Source organism: Phalacrocorax carbo, chromosome 15, assembly GCF_963921805.1.
Source record: "Phalacrocorax carbo chromosome 15, bPhaCar2.1, whole genome shotgun sequence".
Taxonomy (NCBI): Eukaryota; Metazoa; Chordata; class Aves; order Suliformes; family Phalacrocoracidae; genus Phalacrocorax; species Phalacrocorax carbo.
In genome coordinates this window covers 13,594,362-13,611,924 of record NC_087527.1, presented here as the reverse complement: position 1 = coordinate 13,611,924, position 17,563 = coordinate 13,594,362, and the positions used below count along the sequence as shown (strand labels likewise).

Here is a 17,563-nt window from a genome sequence, read left to right as displayed (position 1 = left end):
GCTGCAGATTAGATTAGCAAAAGCGTCACAGGTGAGACTGCCAACAGAAAGCACTAGTTGTTTCAAGCAGACCAGTTTGTTACACAAGTTAAAAAAATTTAAAAAGGTAAAAAGAGAGAAAGGGGGAGGGAAAGGGTTAAAAAAAAAGAGATGCAATACACACTCACCTCCATAACCAAGTAGACAGAGTTCGCCATTTCCTGGAGAAAATGGAAAAACAAGATTTATGCATTGAAATATATTTCACATGCTTTACAACTGCTGCTCTTCCTTTTAAACAGGTAAACTGTGCTCTATTATGATTCATACTGAGAGAGGGTGAAAACTTCATTATAGGTTAATTCCTGGAAGATTGCTTACTTTGCAGGTGCCGGGTACTTAAGCATGTTATTCCTTTCTGGGCCCACATCTGTTTAACCAGGCAGATCTCCTGTATTGTGCCTTGGGTCTTCATGTTCCTTTCGGGCTCTTGGGATTAACAGCGGCATGCAGTGCAGATGCTGGCACGCTACTATCTTAGAGCCTTAATCATTTCCACATTTAACTTGGCCCTTTATAGCAGCTATGCCCACATGAACAACGTTGGTCTGAACACACAGATAAAAGTAACCCAACTTTGGGACTTGCAATCCAAGCCCACGGCAAAAGGCACCCAAGAGATTCACCTTTGATTTGAGGGTAAAAAGGAAAGATCTCAGCTCAAAACCACAACATCGGACAACCAATTTCTACATGTGCATTAACAGAGTGCTATTATCAGGTGGCTAAAGCTTTCCAGATTATCATGGGGGTCAACACCAGCAAAGTCCAGGCCAAATGCTCGTCTTCCTAAGTTTGCTACAGGTGCTGCACTGTGATGCACTTACAGTCTCAAGAGTTTACCTCCAGCCTTAGCTGATCTCCACCCTCCCTGGCCTTAGGAAGCGTGTACAAGGCGTTATGTCCACAGTACACGCAGAGGATACTGCAGAGAAGTGCCCCACAGAGCACCACGGAGCAGCATTAGGGGGCTGTGCAATGCCCACGCTGACACCGGCGGCTGCCTGGCACTTGTTTGGCACAGCTGCCAAACCACCAGCAGAGAACAAACAAAAACAGCCAGATGTTTCAACCCTGGGTAGACCCAGAAGGGTGAACAACTCTAAATCCTCTTGCTGAAACAGAACACAGACAGAAGCAGACCTACTACGTAAAAACCTGTATGCTAGAAGTCACTCCTGAACTCCAGGCCCAGTCCTGCACAGGCAGCAGTTACCCAGGTGAGTGGAGAAGCTCTGAAAGCAGGGCAGAGCAAGAGATTTTACTCCATTTCCATAGCTCCAGGGCAGCCTGCCTTTACTTACAGGCTGTTTAGACACCTGTCTGCCTGATCCCTCTTCCAAGCCTGACTACAATTTCAAGAAGCCCCAGCATTCACCCTACCAGCCTTTTAGTTCCCAAGCAGTCTCCACTGTCTGCTCTCATCCCCTTTCCTCTTGGTCTGCCCACAGGACTCTACCTCCCACCAATCCTGTACCAAACTGACTGCCTTTGTCAACGCCTCAAGTCCTCAGCACCTCCCATCATTCCTCTTGCAGTCCTCTTTTAACCTCACAATGTGAAGTCTGAGTTTCCAGATGTTCGCTGGAAGACCAGTTGGAGGAAGGGGGGGGAGAGGGGAGGAAGCCAAGCTACCTGCAACTGAGAGACTCGAGCTACAGCTGGGTGCAGCATGGGCCACCTTCCCCCAGAGGGGCACTGGGCAGCCCAGCAGCCCCAGAGCTCACGTGGCTCCCCCAGTTCCAGCATTCATCAGATGCTGGGGCTGGCCATCCCCAGCTCTTACAGCTGTTCTCACTGCCAAGCCCAGCTGAGCTTTTTGAAGGTCCCCTTGTTTGTCCAAAAAGCAATTTTCTGTGATACTTCAAGAAGGCATCTGTTGTTTTTCCTTGTTTTAAACAGGCCTTGTTTTCCAATCTCTGCATTTAATACGGCACATGTTAAGTCATCCACTTTCACACATGCTTCAGATGAAGTGGGAAACCAGTCTGTGGTTAGAAGCACTAGCCCAGGGAAGCAGTTCAAGAAGAAAACACCAGGCATCGTCACAAGCTTTGCACATGACAAAGTGCTGGGGGAAACTTTTCAGAAGCGTTCAAAGCCCCCCAGCTCCTGTCGTCCTTAGCAGGAACGGTGGAAAGCCAAGGGTCACAAAAGACGGCCAGGCTTTTCACTTCTTCAGGAACTGCAGACATGGACGTACCAGAAGATGCGAGGACACACCAGAAGCGCAGTGCAGCTGCTCAGGGAACAACTGCGGGGCTGCGGGCCGGGGAGCTCGCTACAGGGCCACTGCTGGGCATGGAGGAAGCGTCTCAAGTGGTCTTAGCAGCCACACCGAGTTCATTGCTGCCACAGCAACATTTTAAATGAGACACTTGTTTAAACATTCTGTGATCGTTGCAGCTCAGTAACTCTACACATTAATATGTATAGTGCCGGCAGGGTTGGGGGAAGCTTAATGTGTTATTACTGATACAGAAAATGAAGAGGAGGCTTAGCTTACACAAGCGAAGTCCAAAAGATATTTGCAATAAGTTATTGGTCAATAGGTATGTACACTGTACAGTTTGGTTGTTTTTCCACTGTACATAATTTAAAGACTCTGCAAACAAACATCATCAAGCAAGTAATTGATTTTTTGGCAGCCAGTGTGTACAGTAACTAGGGTTAAATAAGGACCTACACAGGCAAGGAAGATGCTCTGCTCAACTTCCCCAGCAAAGTGACCTTGGTGGTTGGTGGTTTTATCCCACCAACACAGGGTGAAGAGATAAGAGGGCAATGCCTGAAAGGCTTTTAGGAGAGAAGTAGGTGGCTCCCCCAACCACCCACCGGCAACAGCATGCTTTGAACATTCAAGCCATCCCAGGAAGCACTCTCCACCCTGCTGCACGCTCACCCACTGCAGGAGAACATTTAGCAAGTGTATTTTCAGATCGCAGGCGCCTGTAGCAGGGATGACACAACATCCACATTTGCAACATCAGCATTTCAAGACCCACTTACCAGAAGATTTGCAGGAATTTGGCCACCAAAACTAAACATTTATTTTAATAAGGGCCCCAGAAAAAAGCTCTTGTTTGGAAAAAGCCTTCAGTCAGAGCTTACTGTGGTTACAACAGATACAACTGTCTAAAGAGATTTCTACTTTCTCAAATGGGCTGATGGGATTTCTCTCAAGCTGATTCAGCAGCAGAAACTATTTCTTTTCCATTTTTATCCTTCCACACTATTTCTGATTTGTTCATTAACAAAACAAGGAAAAAATGCTGCAAGCCAAATTTTTCAGGCTACCAGTCTCTCTGAAAAAGACATAAAAATGCCCAACCCACTCATTTCCACATCAGCAACAAGAAAAACATTACAGTGTGTTGTGTTTTTGCAGAGGCTTATGTCCAAGAGGCACTACAGATAATTTACTCTGGACCTCTCACCCCCATGTGCCAGTGCATGCAGACAGGGCTAATCCCATCACTAAACAAGCCCGACAAAGGGAACAGTGCAGAGGCAACCCCCTAACTTTTCCTCTCATCACAAGGTGCAGCAGTACCCTGACCACGCTCCACAACAGCACCAAGAGGCCTCTGCCAGAGCCATTAAGCTGATAATTAATCAGTCTGGAACATTGCCTGACTCTTAGTTCTTGCAGCAGAGGCCCAAGCGATGAAGTTACAATTTAATTGAGTGTAAAAACAGGCAACAGCCTCTGCTGTCTACAAATAACACACATCTGCTGACGGAGGACAAAGAAATGAAGAAACTTCATTTAGCAGTACCACATAAATCATCCCAGGGCAGTGCCGTGTTAAAATCTCTCACTGGGACACTGGGAGGGATGGCACTGTGGACATCAAGACCCAGCAGTCCTGTCCCCCTTTAAATTTTCTCTCCACCCATACTGGAAGGTGGCATGATCCTCTTCGTGGAAAGTATATGTTTAGGTGTGTCCAAAGGGAAATGTCTGGGTGTACCCACAGTTAGTCATCCTCCTACCACAGCTTAAAAAGTCTGCGAGAGGAAAACTTCCTTAGAGAAATCCTCCTCTGCACCCTACCCCTGCGCCTGGGCTGCCACCAGGTTTAGAAGGATGTTTAGGAAGGGAAAAAAGTTGAAGCTTAGTTACAAAACACTCAAAAACTCTCAGCAACGCAGTGTTCTCATACATCTGTGCGGAACCAGTGCTGTAACAGACACTGCTGTATAAAAAAAAAAAGCAAAGAATGGCTTCCACCTCACACAAACCCTCTTTTCTAGGAAGTCTGGGGGATGCAGGAGGAACACCTAGGGGATGCACATAGCCCCACTGTTAGGGCCATATACCCAGCACCATGAGGCCAACACGGCTATTACTGCCTACAGGAGAAGAGCCGCATGGACTCAAGTCCTCAAAACTGGTTTTGTTAGTCTCGTGAAGAACAGGGTACCACCGCCTGTGCATTGGCCTCCCTCCAATGGCAAAGGTTCCTGGTTTGTACCTCTCAGAAGATACCTACCGCGTGCGGCTGAACACTGCCTCTCAAACAGTGCCTGGAGCAGCTGCCAAGAGATGACGACTGCCCACATGCAGTTCTCTCTAAACAGGGCTAGGAGTCATCAATAGCACCAACACAACAGAACCATAAAGCAAAGCTGAGGGTCTGACAGTGGGAGATTAGAAAAAAAGAGTGGAAAAGCTTAGCTTTCAGTTGGTGTTGAGTTTCTGCTACTTCGCTGCAGCAGAACCACAGCACACCGCATCGCCCTGCATTGCCAGCAGGATCTCATGAAGCCAGCACCCTTTCGGCTCATGGTCTCTAGTCACTGCTCTCCTGACAGCGGTACTGGAGTCACCAACACGGGCTGTAACAAACAGCGTTGCTTTACAGAAACCAACTCCCAGGCCAGCGGCACCTGGAAAGCCTCTAGCTAAGGCAGGGGCTCACAAGCTGGCTGGGCTTGGGAGACACAACCCACTGTTCAAGAGAAGGAAGAAACTTTCCGAACAGTAAAATCTCTTGGTGTTATTTCCCTCTGGCTCGCAGCTTGGCTTGCACAGGCTAACCTCGGAAGAGTGAAAGGGAAACTGTCATGCTATGCAAGGATTATCTCTTGACGCAACTATTTGAATGGAAGCAAGATAGAAGACAATAGTAACATTAATCTGAATTGTGGGAGCATCCACCAATACTGACCCTTTAAAAATAGATCTAAAGCAAATAGCCAGAAGATATTCACGTGCCTTTTGACCTCACGCAGAAAGAAAAAAAAATATCTTGGAGCCTACTGTGTTCCTCTGCTCTCTGGCCCTGCTCCCTTTCTTCACTCTTCCTGAACCTCACCAGTAAGGGACTCAGGAACATTTCAAGCAGGTTTCCAATTCAAGAGACAACAATTGACTCAGATGAAGGAAGAAGAGGAGAAACGGCAAAGAAAGTACTCATTCACTGCCGTATAGTCTCCTCTCTGCACAGACACACAATACCACAAAACATTTCTCAGACCCAGACACAGCTTCACAGCAAGACAAAAGCACATTTTAGGACAGAGTTTTGGGATTCACGTGATGCCGCCGGTGAGGTCCTGCACCAAGAGAGTTAGCACGCTGTAAGGAACCAGCAGCCACTCTCCTCTTGGGCTGCAGTAGCAGTCACCCATAAGCAGGGTCCAGGAGATGGTACGCAAGCAAACAAACACCGTTAACCAATGGTCTACTCAATATCTTCGCACATTTTGGCACACTTGGGTCCAGCAATAAAGCTTACTGACTGGAAAGCGTTATTACCACAGTCAGCAGATCTTTGACTTCCCAAAAGAAGGAGGGCTTCTAATTTCTTCACATAGATCCCAGGGAATAAGCGTAAGCGGCAAGACCCAGAGAGGCTCACAGATGTCTGTGTTGGCTCTTGCCTGCATTCTGCTTCCTACAGACCTGTCGGCTTGCTCCAGGATGTGAAGCACCAGCAGAGGCACAGGGCAAGCAGAAGGGAGGCCCTGCTCCACAGGAGGGGTTTATGGCCAGCCTTGCAGCAGGTGGATTTCTGCAGGACCAGGAGAACAAGGACACAAAGGGTCTGTGTTACCCCATTCCAGGCACTATGGTATTCTCTGCTTATGAAACAGATGAGTTGTTTCAGGACAGGTAGTACTTCAGGGCAGATAAAAACAGCAGGAAAGCTATCCTTTGGTCCTACACAGGCTTCCGGAAGGGAGGGAAAGTACTTCCCAACCCCTGGCAACAGTCCTAAAGTCTGACTGTGTGACATTAAAAAAAAGAAAACAAAAAACAAGACAGCGTCATGTCCACGGAGCTGCTCTTTGCCAGGCCAGTGTTATCATCACAGACAAACAGTTGGACAAGCTGGTACAACAGCTGTCCTCAAGCGACCTGAAGGAACTTCACCATCCCTTCCACTGGACACAAGCTTTCTGTAGCTTCTTCCAAACCAGCCCCAGCTCTCTCCTCCTCCCCACCTCAACCCCCAGGCAGTGGCGGTGCCAGTCACAGCCCCACGGACCGGGCAGGTGCTGCTGGCTTCACGCAGGTTCACTGCAGGCCCTGGTCAAAGCCCCGAGATTCAACGCATGTACTGGACGACCGAGAGCTACAGCGCTCGAGGAGGGCTTGAACAGGAAAACATGACTCTTTCAGAGGCAGACTGGGCCTCTGCAGAGCAACACACTACAGCAAGTCAAAGCTGAGAGTTGCATCTGAGCCTAACCACAGAAACCGAAGTAACAGATTAATGTCATAATAAGAGTATGGAGGCAAAGTGGCAGGTTTCACAAGTCACAGAGCTTCAAGGTGAGACCAGAACCATGCATCAGAGCAAACTGAAGACTCATGCTGCTGGGACACTGAAAAGCAATCACTTTTTGCAGCAGTCATGTTCGTCTGCGGGTAATGCGGCACCACCTACACCAGTTTGTGTCTGCAGCTGGCCAGTGCTAAGGGAGGAGGCATCACTGCCTGAGCACACAGCGCAGGGCACACCTGCACGCAGCAGCTGCAGCAGCCCAGCAAGGATAAGAGACAGCAGAGGGGAAAAAAAAAAAAGCAGTAGAATCCTGAAAAGTTTGGCCTTTCTGACATGGGGGTGGAAAGAAGTAGCTACCCCTTTGGCAACAGGCAGAGTAAGACCTAGAAGCTTCTTTAAACAAAAGCAAGCTCCTTTTTGCAAATGGCAATGCATTACACTAGAGCTCTCGAGAGGAGACTTCAGAATTCGAAAAACAAAGACAAAAATACTGAAGACCCGATTTGCTTTTCTATATTCATTCCTCATCTCCTTTCTCTATCACAGTCATAAAACAAACGCTTCAGGTTGAATTCCTCATTACCTTAAGCTCAGTCACATGTACTGGAACGAAATCCCTGCACGCCATAAGGTTGTGTTTTACGAGCCTACCCAAAGCACTGGAGTACTGGGGGGAGTGCCACGGGCCGAGGCAGACACTAAGGCAGGCTACAAGAGCAAACGTTTCAGATTTAATCACACGCTCACCAAGACCTATTCACTTACTGAGATGTTCGAACACAGCAAAGCCACTTGATCTGGAAGTTTAAGTTTTTAGAACCAATTAACGTAGTTCTACAAATAAAGGTGGGAGCGGCTTGTTTGTTTAATGGCATATCCCAAACAATCTGATATCCTGCAGGGGTTTTTTTTTAATGCAACTTTGGAAATTATAGGCCCAACAACCAACAGGGTTTTCTATAGCAGCTGCATGACTGACTGGCCTTTGCAAGTCTTCTCTTTTACACCCACTTATTTCATTATTTACCAGATTTAAGAAAACAAACACACATTGTTACAGCACAAAGGTGTTACAAAAATGAGTTTAAAGAAGAAAAAAAAGCATAGGTTTTCAAATAAAAACTGTCTTAGATTAAGGGGGGGAATCCAATTACCAGAAGCCAGAGTAACATGGGCTTGAATCTGCAGTATTTAAAAAAAACAAAAATACACTCCATAAAAATAAAACCAGAAATCTGAATATGTTTTAACATACTTAACAGGCTAGCTACAATTGCCAGCTAGATGAAAAAATACCAAACACAAACAAAAAGCACTGCAAAGAGAAACCAGCCCCAGCTCCCTGATTGCATGCACAGTGACATTAATCAGCACACACGGGGAGGAAACATGCAACCTACGTGCTCCAAACCCACCCAGCAGCCCAGCGGGGCTGCACCTCAGCCCTGCCTGACACCACCGCACCCTCCGCTGCGATGCGTGGGGTTTCCCATCGCGCCAGCGGCTCTCGCGCTCCAGGCTGCCAGCACGTACCGAGCCGGCTGGGAGACCTTCCCTTCCTGGAGATATAAGATGCTTTGCTAAATAGGATCTCGAACGGCTTGAAATTCTGCATCTTTCATTCCCCCCACCGGAACCACACTGTCTGGTTGATCTCTAGTATGCCAGCTCAGCTGACCTAATTCCTCCTGTTATTCTGATGCCGAGAAACAAGCCAGGTGCTCCTGCAGCCAGACAGAACATTACTGCCCTATGCAACTGGTGATACAGAATTTAATTCATTTCTATCGGCCCCTCTTGAAACAACCTTGCTTATTAAACAAACGCAGCTTTGAGATCTTCACTTTGCATTTTGAGAGCATCTCTTCATGTTTATGGTGGCATTTAAGGCCTGTCCATCATAAAGCAGCAGTCATCACACAGTTAAAGCACCTCTTGCTACACACTAAGTGCGAAAGAGGCTCTAAAGCTATCTGTTGGCAGAGTTCTGCTGTGGACATTTCTTTTTAAAATTTATCAGACAGGAACCATAACATCTGAAGACAGTTAAGATGGCTTCTCTTAAGCAAAGTATGTTTAGGTATGTACCTGAGAAACACTGCCTTGGTAGACCACATCACTTGTCTTCACTTCCCATCAAGTTTGCCATTTACTATTGCTCCATGAACAACAGCAAAAAAATTTAAACAACCAAAACCCAAACTAAAAAAACCCCACCCAACCAACAAAAACCAAGTAAAAAAAAGAACACACTTATTTTGAAAATAAAACAAAAAAGCCTTCTGTCCTTGACATTGCAGATCAAACACCACCTCTGCTGACCACCCCGGTCTTTAACTTCTCACTTCATGCCACGGGTTGAAGGCAGCCCGCCTCATGGGACAGATGTGTCTGCTTCAGAGGCCCACAGCTTCTCTGGGAGCTGAATCCAGCTCAGATTCCTACCACCAACACCAGCTCCATGTCTGCTGTTTGCTAGTCTGCCTGTTGTGCAAATGCTTTTCAGTCGGTATCAACAGGTGGGAAGGCAGGGGGTGCAGGAAAGGGAGAGGGGAAAAAGAAAGACACATGACAGTGAACTGTATCTCCAATTCTCTATACATGCTTGAGCATTAAGATGAGCTTTTGAAATATAGTTTTATTGCAGTTTCACAGTTTAGGGTTAAGTCCAGTCCGGCCACAAAATCAAATCTTTTAACTGGGATTTGGTTTGGAGCTATAAATATTTGAGAGACATGCAAACACTGGTTCTCCACCTGAATTCAGTCCCACCCAGCCACTGATTAGGAGGCACTTCTTCCCATCCATCTTCTAAATGTCCACCACCTTACTTTGCCCACTCCAACCAAACGCATTCAATCATCACGAGGATTTAAACAGTGGGAATTTTCATAACAGAAACAGTGATGGAGCTTCATGAAGAGCAGCACCAATAGCACCCCAGCCGTTACCAGAGCTTGGCTGCCAACCTGTGAACTCAACAGCCTACCAGTTTCCGATTACTCCTGGGAAACATTCCTTAATCTGTCATTATAGTCTGAGTAATGCTACCTTCCACGGGAGCTTTAGAGGCTATTAACTTCCTTCGGCTCTTCCGTGACATCTTAATCATGTGAGAGGAACACAGGTATGTGCTTTACACACAGGATGAGTAAAACAGTGATCATAATTTCAGAAATGCAACAAGACCACTCCCTCTAAAAAAAGCCAGTGACTCCTCTAAGGTCTGTATTTAGTGGTCAACATTCGCTAGATGTTTCTGTGACCTGCGCAGTGAGGTAACCAGCTAGCGAAGCCAACATAAAACAGGAGTTCAAGACTGTAAAATTACCTACTCTCCACAAACATAGCCATTTTGGTCCACTAAACTCTCAAGCCTCATCCTACAAAACTACTGGCAGAGAGCAGTTGGATTTTCTGTCCTTTTTGCCTTCTAACTCTAAATTAAGGCAGATGCAATCTTCAGTAACAGAGTGATTCCCTTCGACAGATGTGAGGATGCTGACGGAGCAGGACAGCAGACACCCCATTCTTGTCTGCAGTGCAAACAGAGAGAGGATTGCCTGGCAGTTCAGAGAAGCCTGCGCTTTACACCCACTCACCAGGAAACTTGCCAGCTTTGCTCAGGGATGGAATTAAAACAGGCTTTAACCAGGCAGGCAGCCTGACCCCAGGAGTGCTATCTCCCAGACACAGAGTGCCTCCTTACTCATTCCAAGCGTCACAGTGGAGCCCTGTCTCCTGAGCTGGGGCACCTGAACCGCAGTGCCTGAGGAACAGAAGATCCTGCGTTAGGTGGTGAGGGCAGGAGGCGAGGGCAGGAGGCGACACTGCAGCAACAGTGATTCATCCCACATCCCACTCACCAGCGAAGCGCTGCAGCACAAGCGAGCGGTGCTGGAGGGCACACCAAAGGGACACTGCCGTACACCGAGCTCCGGAGGTCCCGGGGGACCGCAGGAGGCACGTACACAAGATGCAGACAAGCAGCTGAAGGCTCCATATTGGGAAAGAATGATGGTGCAGGCAGCACAACAGAACGTGACAGCCCAACAGCCCTGATCCTATTGATCACAGGGACATTCTATACAGCAACAATAGAACAAGCCTGTTATTACTCAGCTCTGAAGACCAGCCCAGGCTGACTGATCATTAAGCTGAGAAGTGTTTGTTATGCCCATGGATTCAGGCAGGGGTGGCAGAAGAAAAACTGCACTGCAAGGACTCCATGTTCTTTGCCTCCAGGATCTCCAAGTGATACAGTCACCCCAGCAGAAATATTTTTGGTGAGCCTGTACTGCACAAGTGAGTTAAACATTACCCTCATCTCGAGCTGGTGAGTATAAGCAGCCAACCCGACACAAAATTATGGAAAGCAGACCCTCAGGTAACCTGGGCTAAACCAGAAACCCAGCAATGCAGTGCCCTGTGTGACATTAACAGCTATGTTTCTACCACCAGTCCATCCCACCCTTCCGAAAATCAGAGGGGAAAAAAACCCAACCAAACAAAAAACACCCCAGAACAAAACCCCACCCAATACCCACCACAAGCACAGCCATAACTAGGCTGCTTTAAGAAGCAAGCTCAGATCACAGCACACTACTAGGGAAAACGTGCCAGTAAAATAATCCTTCTTCCTATTTCATACAGGAAAACACTTTCTAATAATCCAAAGCATGATTTATGTCCAGGAATAGCAGATTTTCTGCCCTAGCACCAACACAGCCACACGAGAGATCTTCAGCTGACACGTATTCAACCAACCTCCTGGGCAGCTGGCACAACACAGGGAAGAAAACATACCCAGGACCTCCCATTGCCCCAAAGATCTTAGTTACATGTAAGCACCTACTTCTTACTAGTGCTGGAAGCAGCTGTCTAGTGCACGGTGCTCCCAGGATCTGGCAAGTTCAAGAGTAACCTTCCTACCATCGGATCCCCTTAGCTAATCCAGGGACCACTGACCACAGATTCAATGTCCTGAGTTGCAACAGAAACCAGAGCAAGTTCCATACACCGGACCACAAGCTGCCAAAGCTTTCAGTGTCAACACGCGCAAAGAGCTGAGCTGATCCTCAGAGTTTCAGAAATCCATTTTGTAAGAAACCTCATTTCCAGACCAAGTCCTCATGTGGCAGAAACCATCATCTGTACCCTTGTTGTCATTGTTTTCCACCTAAAGGAACAAGAGCTTATTTGGCCGTCTTTAAAAAGAGTAAAGAGACTTCTTGTCTCCAGATGTCTCTCTAGACTGCTGTACTCCCCTCGACTGCTGCAGTCTGAAGACCCCAACTCCAGCCCCTCTGCAACCCAGCTGAGGAGCTGGGCAGGCGTCGCTCAGCAGCAACTAACGCACCCAGCACATGGAGGAATCCGTTTTTTACTTTATGCTAGACATCTCCCGTACCTAGCAAAGATCCACAACTCCACATGGACACTAAACGGTCCTTTTAGAAGTGCAATACAATATGGTTTATCCTCTTTAAAGCGAGGGCTCTCGCATTAGGCTCCCAGACTATTCACAGTACCTCTCACTAATACATGAGCACATAATAATGGGAATATGCATATTTCATTTTGTGATCCATTCTCATGAATGATGCTGCTCTCAGGACTCAGCAAGGGGATCTATACAAGTCCAGACACTGCACTTATATACATTAAACATTCACCAGTATCATTTATTCCTATGAGGCTTCTTATGTTGTTATTATTTATGAATGAGTATCACAAAGATCTATGAAACTAGAAGGAACACAGCAGTTTTCCTGGATTTGAAAGATAAAATAAGTGTGCCAGGGTGAGAGCTGCTACCAGTATTAGATATCAGCACTGCAAGTGTCTGTCTGGGCAAAGCTGGCATTACATCAGAAAATCTTGATTTGTATGAGGCCTGCTTAGCATTAGCTTTTAACCAGGAAAGCGCAAACAAAAGCATCATTGGGTGTAATCACTCGCTTACAGCCGCTGTGGTTTTGGCAACCATTTCCTTGTGTGTAAGGAACACACGAGTAAAAGTTAAAGTCACTGTTGACAGGAGGTGTGGAGGAAGGGACAAGTGCAACGATAGACAAAGCTACAGGGCAGCACTAAGAGTCACAAGGAATATTTTTTCCTTTTTGCTCTATGATGTTGTAACACAAGAATAACCCTCTTCTGTTTTAGAGAGCCTAAAAGTAAGGGCTCAATTAACTGCAACTACGACATTTTCGAGGGTAAATATATATATGCAGCTACGAATTAAGCAACTGATCTTGTATCGGAGGAACATGGTGAGCAATAACTAGTCTTTTCCACAAACCAAGGAAAGGTGGGCAGAACCCAGCCTTCCACAGAACTGCACTTTTACCTCTGCAGATAATTTACTCTCATACAACTGCTAAGCAAGCACAGAGCAAGGCCAAACACTCAGGCGCATTACGCACACAGCCTAAGAGGGTGGACCGCATCAGGCTGTGTCCGATAACCCATCACCTTAGACCAGAGGAGACTCCACACCAACACCACCTATGTCATCTCATTTTGTCCCAGAAATCAAATTACCCAGGTCATACAAGGACTTTCTGACAAAGCTGGTAACTAAACATACACCTGGGCATGCCTTGAGCCCCACACCATTCAGAAATTCATGTTTTGGGGTATCTTACACAGCTTCTTGCTAACATCTCACCAGGCTACACTGCTAAACACAGAATATAAGTAAAGCTCATTTGCCATCACACAAGGAGAAAAATGCATTGCTGCAGTCGTAACAGTGATGAAATCACGCCTGTCGCAGGAAATGTCTTTGAGCTGCTTCCTACCCAGCAGTTACTTGAAGCAGGGTGAGGAACGGAACATGAACAAAAGGTTTTAAAAGATCTGCAATAGGCAAATCCAGCAGCATAATGCTTCATACAAATGCAAACTATAGAGGAATTGCAGGAGCAGCTACTCACTCCCTTAGCTGAAAAGTTACTAAGTAAAAGGTACAGAGGAGAATGAAAAATCATGAGATCTAATGCCCCAAGCAGCCTGTGCCAGAGGAAACTTCCCCAGCTCTCTGAGCTACTCGGCAGCGCGCATCAGGCCAAAGGCGGCCACTGCTTTGCAAGACCAGTTCTACGCTGCGGCTCAGGAGCAATGCAGAGCTGGCCTCCCACCCAAAGGATATTTCCAAGAAGCAAACCCGTTCCCAGCAGCCCTGCCTCCCTCCCAGAGCAGCCTGAAATCCCCCACGCCCACCTCTCACCAAAACACCACCAAGCACTAAACACCCCCCAAGGTCCCGGCCCCCCGCAGCACCTCGCCATAAGCCCCCGCCCTGACGGCGAGGGACACGGCGGGTGACAGAGCCCCGCGGGGCCGGGGTGACACGAGCCGACTACAGCACCCAGAAGGCATTGCAAATAGGCTGTACCAACCAGCCGGGACTCGTGTTCGGGGTGACGCCGAGGCCACCGGAGCCAATCCACTGGAGAAGGTGGAATGTCAACAAACACGGCGGCCTGCAGGACACGCGATATCAGGGACAGGGCAGGCAGCTCCAGATAAGCCACCCCAGGGCCACCCAGGGGGTCTGGCGGAGACAGCAGTCACGCAGCCATCACCACTCGCAAATATCAGACCTTTGGGTGGCACCGGCTGTACCAACACACCGCACGCAAAGAACAGAAGGGTTCCATTTCAGGCTCTTAGACCCCCTGCAGGTTGGTGGTTTTCTTTTAAAAAGCACCACACATGTCAGAGAAAACTTGCCCCATGACCCACCAGGATTTTTTTTTTTTTAACTAAAAATTCAAGGAGAAAAAGTCATTGGATAACCTGGGTTTCAGAGCAGATCGGTTTTAGCCTCTTATATTAGATCTTCAGAGCTGACTTTGAAGGAAAAAGCAACTGTGGGAAACCACAATAATCTAAAAATGTCTGCTGCAATTTTTAACACTTAGTGATTGCCACAAGGACAACAGAAAAATGCAAATGAAAATCCTCTGGAACTGAAGACAATCATATGCTACAAAGTCACGCTCATGCTATTTTTACATTGCTTAGGAAAAAGAAATTTTCTTAGGGAGTATATCCAGACCAGAGAAAGAAAATAAAAGGTAGGCATGCCAAGAGTAACTACTGTAATTTTATTTCTAACATCCTGAGAACTTACGAGCTTCCAGCACAGACATATTCACCCCACGCTGCATTTCACTGCCTAACATCCTGGGAGCAGGAGCTCCCGCCTCAACTCCCAACTGCATTAAGAGTTCTGTGGTCCAGACAACAATTAATACATGATCTGTCCAGCCGTGTTTATCCTTCCCTAACTTATCAGAAGACTTTCTGTTCCTCCCCACCTGAGGATACACACTTGATTACAAACATCTGTTAAAAACTGAAATTCCACAACATTCATTCGACCCCTCCCAAATCCAGAATGCTTTGCCATAATTGAGTGTATTTACCTGGAAGTCATACAAGGCAACAATGTTTTCATGTTTCAATTCCTAGAAAAAAGTAAAACAAAGCCATAAGCTAGGAGCAACAAAGGACATACAGAACAAAGACTGAAGAAAATAAGCCAGTCTACTTTTACCTTAAGTATCTTTATTTCCTTGCCCAGCAGAGTTTGAGATTTTGCAAGGTTCTTCTTGTTAATGCATTTCACAGCTACTTCCAGCTCAGGTTTCTGAAAAAATGCATATGTAATTCAATAATAAATGTAAATTTCACCATTAATTTACATTAGGATAAGCAGCCTCTTAACAGATCACAAGTACTACTGAAACAAGTATCTTGCAGCACCAGTAAAGACTTCTCACTTCACATCCTAATGCCTATCCCTTGCTTGTTCAGACATGCCCTTTCCCGAATTATGCCTGTCAGCCCAAGGAGAAAAGCCCAAGGTTTGGGTTTTTGTTACTACTTTATATGATGATTATCCTCTTATTTAATCACTAGAAATAAACGCACTGTGGGAGCCATGGCTTATCCCAAGCCCTAATGATGGAAAAATCCACTGCCGGATTGGTTTCTTTTTATTTACCAGTGAATGATTCCCCCTCCTCTTGGAAAAAATTAAGTGGAGAAAGACAAAACTTCACAGACACAAACAAAACAAAACAAAAAAACCACAAACAAAAAAAACCCAAGCCAAACCCAAAGCAAGAGCCCTCTACACTTCACAGATGGTACGGGGGGATTTTTGTTTGCTTGATTTCAAGGCAAGGGCCAGCTCTGGCGAGCCGGACATCCCTGCGGACACCTGGGCACCGGCCTCCAGCCCCGCTCCGGCCAGCCGCAAGGTGAACCCACCTGCCCGGGTCCTGCAGGGGCACACGCCTGCCTCCCCAGGGAACCCCACAATAACAATAAAAAAATTAATAATAAATATGTCTACCATCACCAGAGCTGCCCCAGAGCCCGGGGTTGATGCCCAGGCTAAGAATAGCCGCCACAGCCCAGCGGGGATGGGGTGACCGGGACGTGGTGCCCAGCTCAGCCCGGACCCAAACATACATTTAAAAAAAAAAAAAAAAGAAAAAGAAAAAAAAAGGAAAAAAAAGAAGGGATTATTCACCTCTTTGTGCCTGCCCTTGAAGACGACGGCGAAGGCTCCGTGCCCGATCAGGTCCTTCCTGCTGAACTCAAACTTTCCCACCGTCTCCATGGCGCTGGGCCGGGGGGTCCCCGGAGCCGGCGGGGACACTGCGGCCGGGAGGGCTTCAGAGCTGCAAGGGGGCGAGGAGGAGGAGGAAGGGGGGGCCGGTGAAGAAGGAGCTCCCTTTAAAGAAAATTAAACCTCTCCCAATCCAAACACAACGGGGCAACCCTCCCACACACACACACACCGCCAACCACCCCCCGAAAGGCGGTCAGGAGCCGGAGACCCGCCGGCCCCCCGGGGGAAGCCCCTCTCCTGTCACCCCCCGGCAGCTCGGCGCCGGGCTCCGCTCCCCCACCTCGCCCTCGTCCATGGGCTGCCTCTTCCTGCAGAACGGCCGGGAGCTGGTCATTGTTAGAAGCCGGGGAGAAGTTGGCTCCTCAGCAGCGGGCCCTCCCCATCTCTTCCTCAGGACAGACCGGCGCGGCTCCTCCGGCGGCCGCTTCAGGCGGGGCTCCCCATGCCGAGCCCCGGCCCTCCCCGCCTCGCAGGCGCGGCTTCGCGGAGAGACCACCTTAAGAGCGAACCACCTTAACGCCCAGTCCACCTTACGAGCGCGGTCCACCTTAAGCGCGAGTCCACCTTAAGTGCCGCCCGCGCCCCCCGAGTGTTCGTACACAGCGGGGCCGGGGCTACCCCGAGGGTCCCGCCGCTCGCCCGGGCCCCGCCACCCGCCCGGGCCCAGGCCAAGCTCTGCGGAGCGCGGCGCAGACGAGGGGAGCGGAGCGGCGGAGAGCGGCGGCCGCGGCGCAAGCGCGGTGGGGAGGGACGGAGGGAGGGATGCGCGGCGGCGGCACCTGAGGCGGAGGGGGCCGAGCCCGACACATTTAAAGGCGCCGCCCGCGGCCGGCCCTGAGTCAGCGCCGCGGCACGGTCTGCGGTGGCCCTGCGCACCTGGCGCCTGCCAACCCCCCCACGTCCCCGCCGCCCCGAGCCTCTGGGAAGTGTCTCTAACAACTAAATAAATGAGTCCGTTCGAGGTGTTTTTTTTAAAAATTCACCACAAGATCGATGACACGGCCCGGGGGGGGGACCCGAGGGGCACAGGAGGTCCCTTCTCCCGCAGCGCAGCCCACCTCCGCGCGCTCTGGCCCTTCTCCACACGTGCTGGGCACCCACAGCCACCTCCTGCTCCCGTGAGGGGAGCAAA

General features: G+C 48.5%; 1 protein-coding gene across 5 annotated transcripts in view; it reads right to left on the bottom strand.

The window, feature by feature from the left end:
• Window positions 1–17,178, bottom strand: part of ULK1 (unc-51 like autophagy activating kinase 1) — an 83,538-nt gene extending 66,360 nt beyond the window's left edge. For 3 of the 5 annotated variants that reach the window (XM_064466459.1, XM_064466462.1, XM_064466460.1), the window contains exons 1-5: window positions 16,712–17,177; window positions 16,330–16,480; window positions 15,346–15,438; window positions 15,215–15,256; window positions 168–200 (exon numbers count right to left, since the gene is read on the bottom strand). In XM_064466459.1, the coding sequence (XP_064322529.1) occupies window positions 168–200; window positions 15,215–15,256; window positions 15,346–15,438; window positions 16,330–16,419 (258 nt within the window). In that variant the 5' untranslated portion in view covers window positions 16,420–16,480; window positions 16,712–17,177. Of the gene's footprint in view, window positions 1–167; window positions 201–360; window positions 2,403–15,214; window positions 15,257–15,345; window positions 15,439–16,329; window positions 16,481–16,711 lie in introns of those variants that run through there. The other 2 variants (XM_064466463.1, XM_064466464.1) reach the window with 2 other exon arrangements.
• Between the last annotated feature and the right edge of the window lie 385 nt (window positions 17,179–17,563).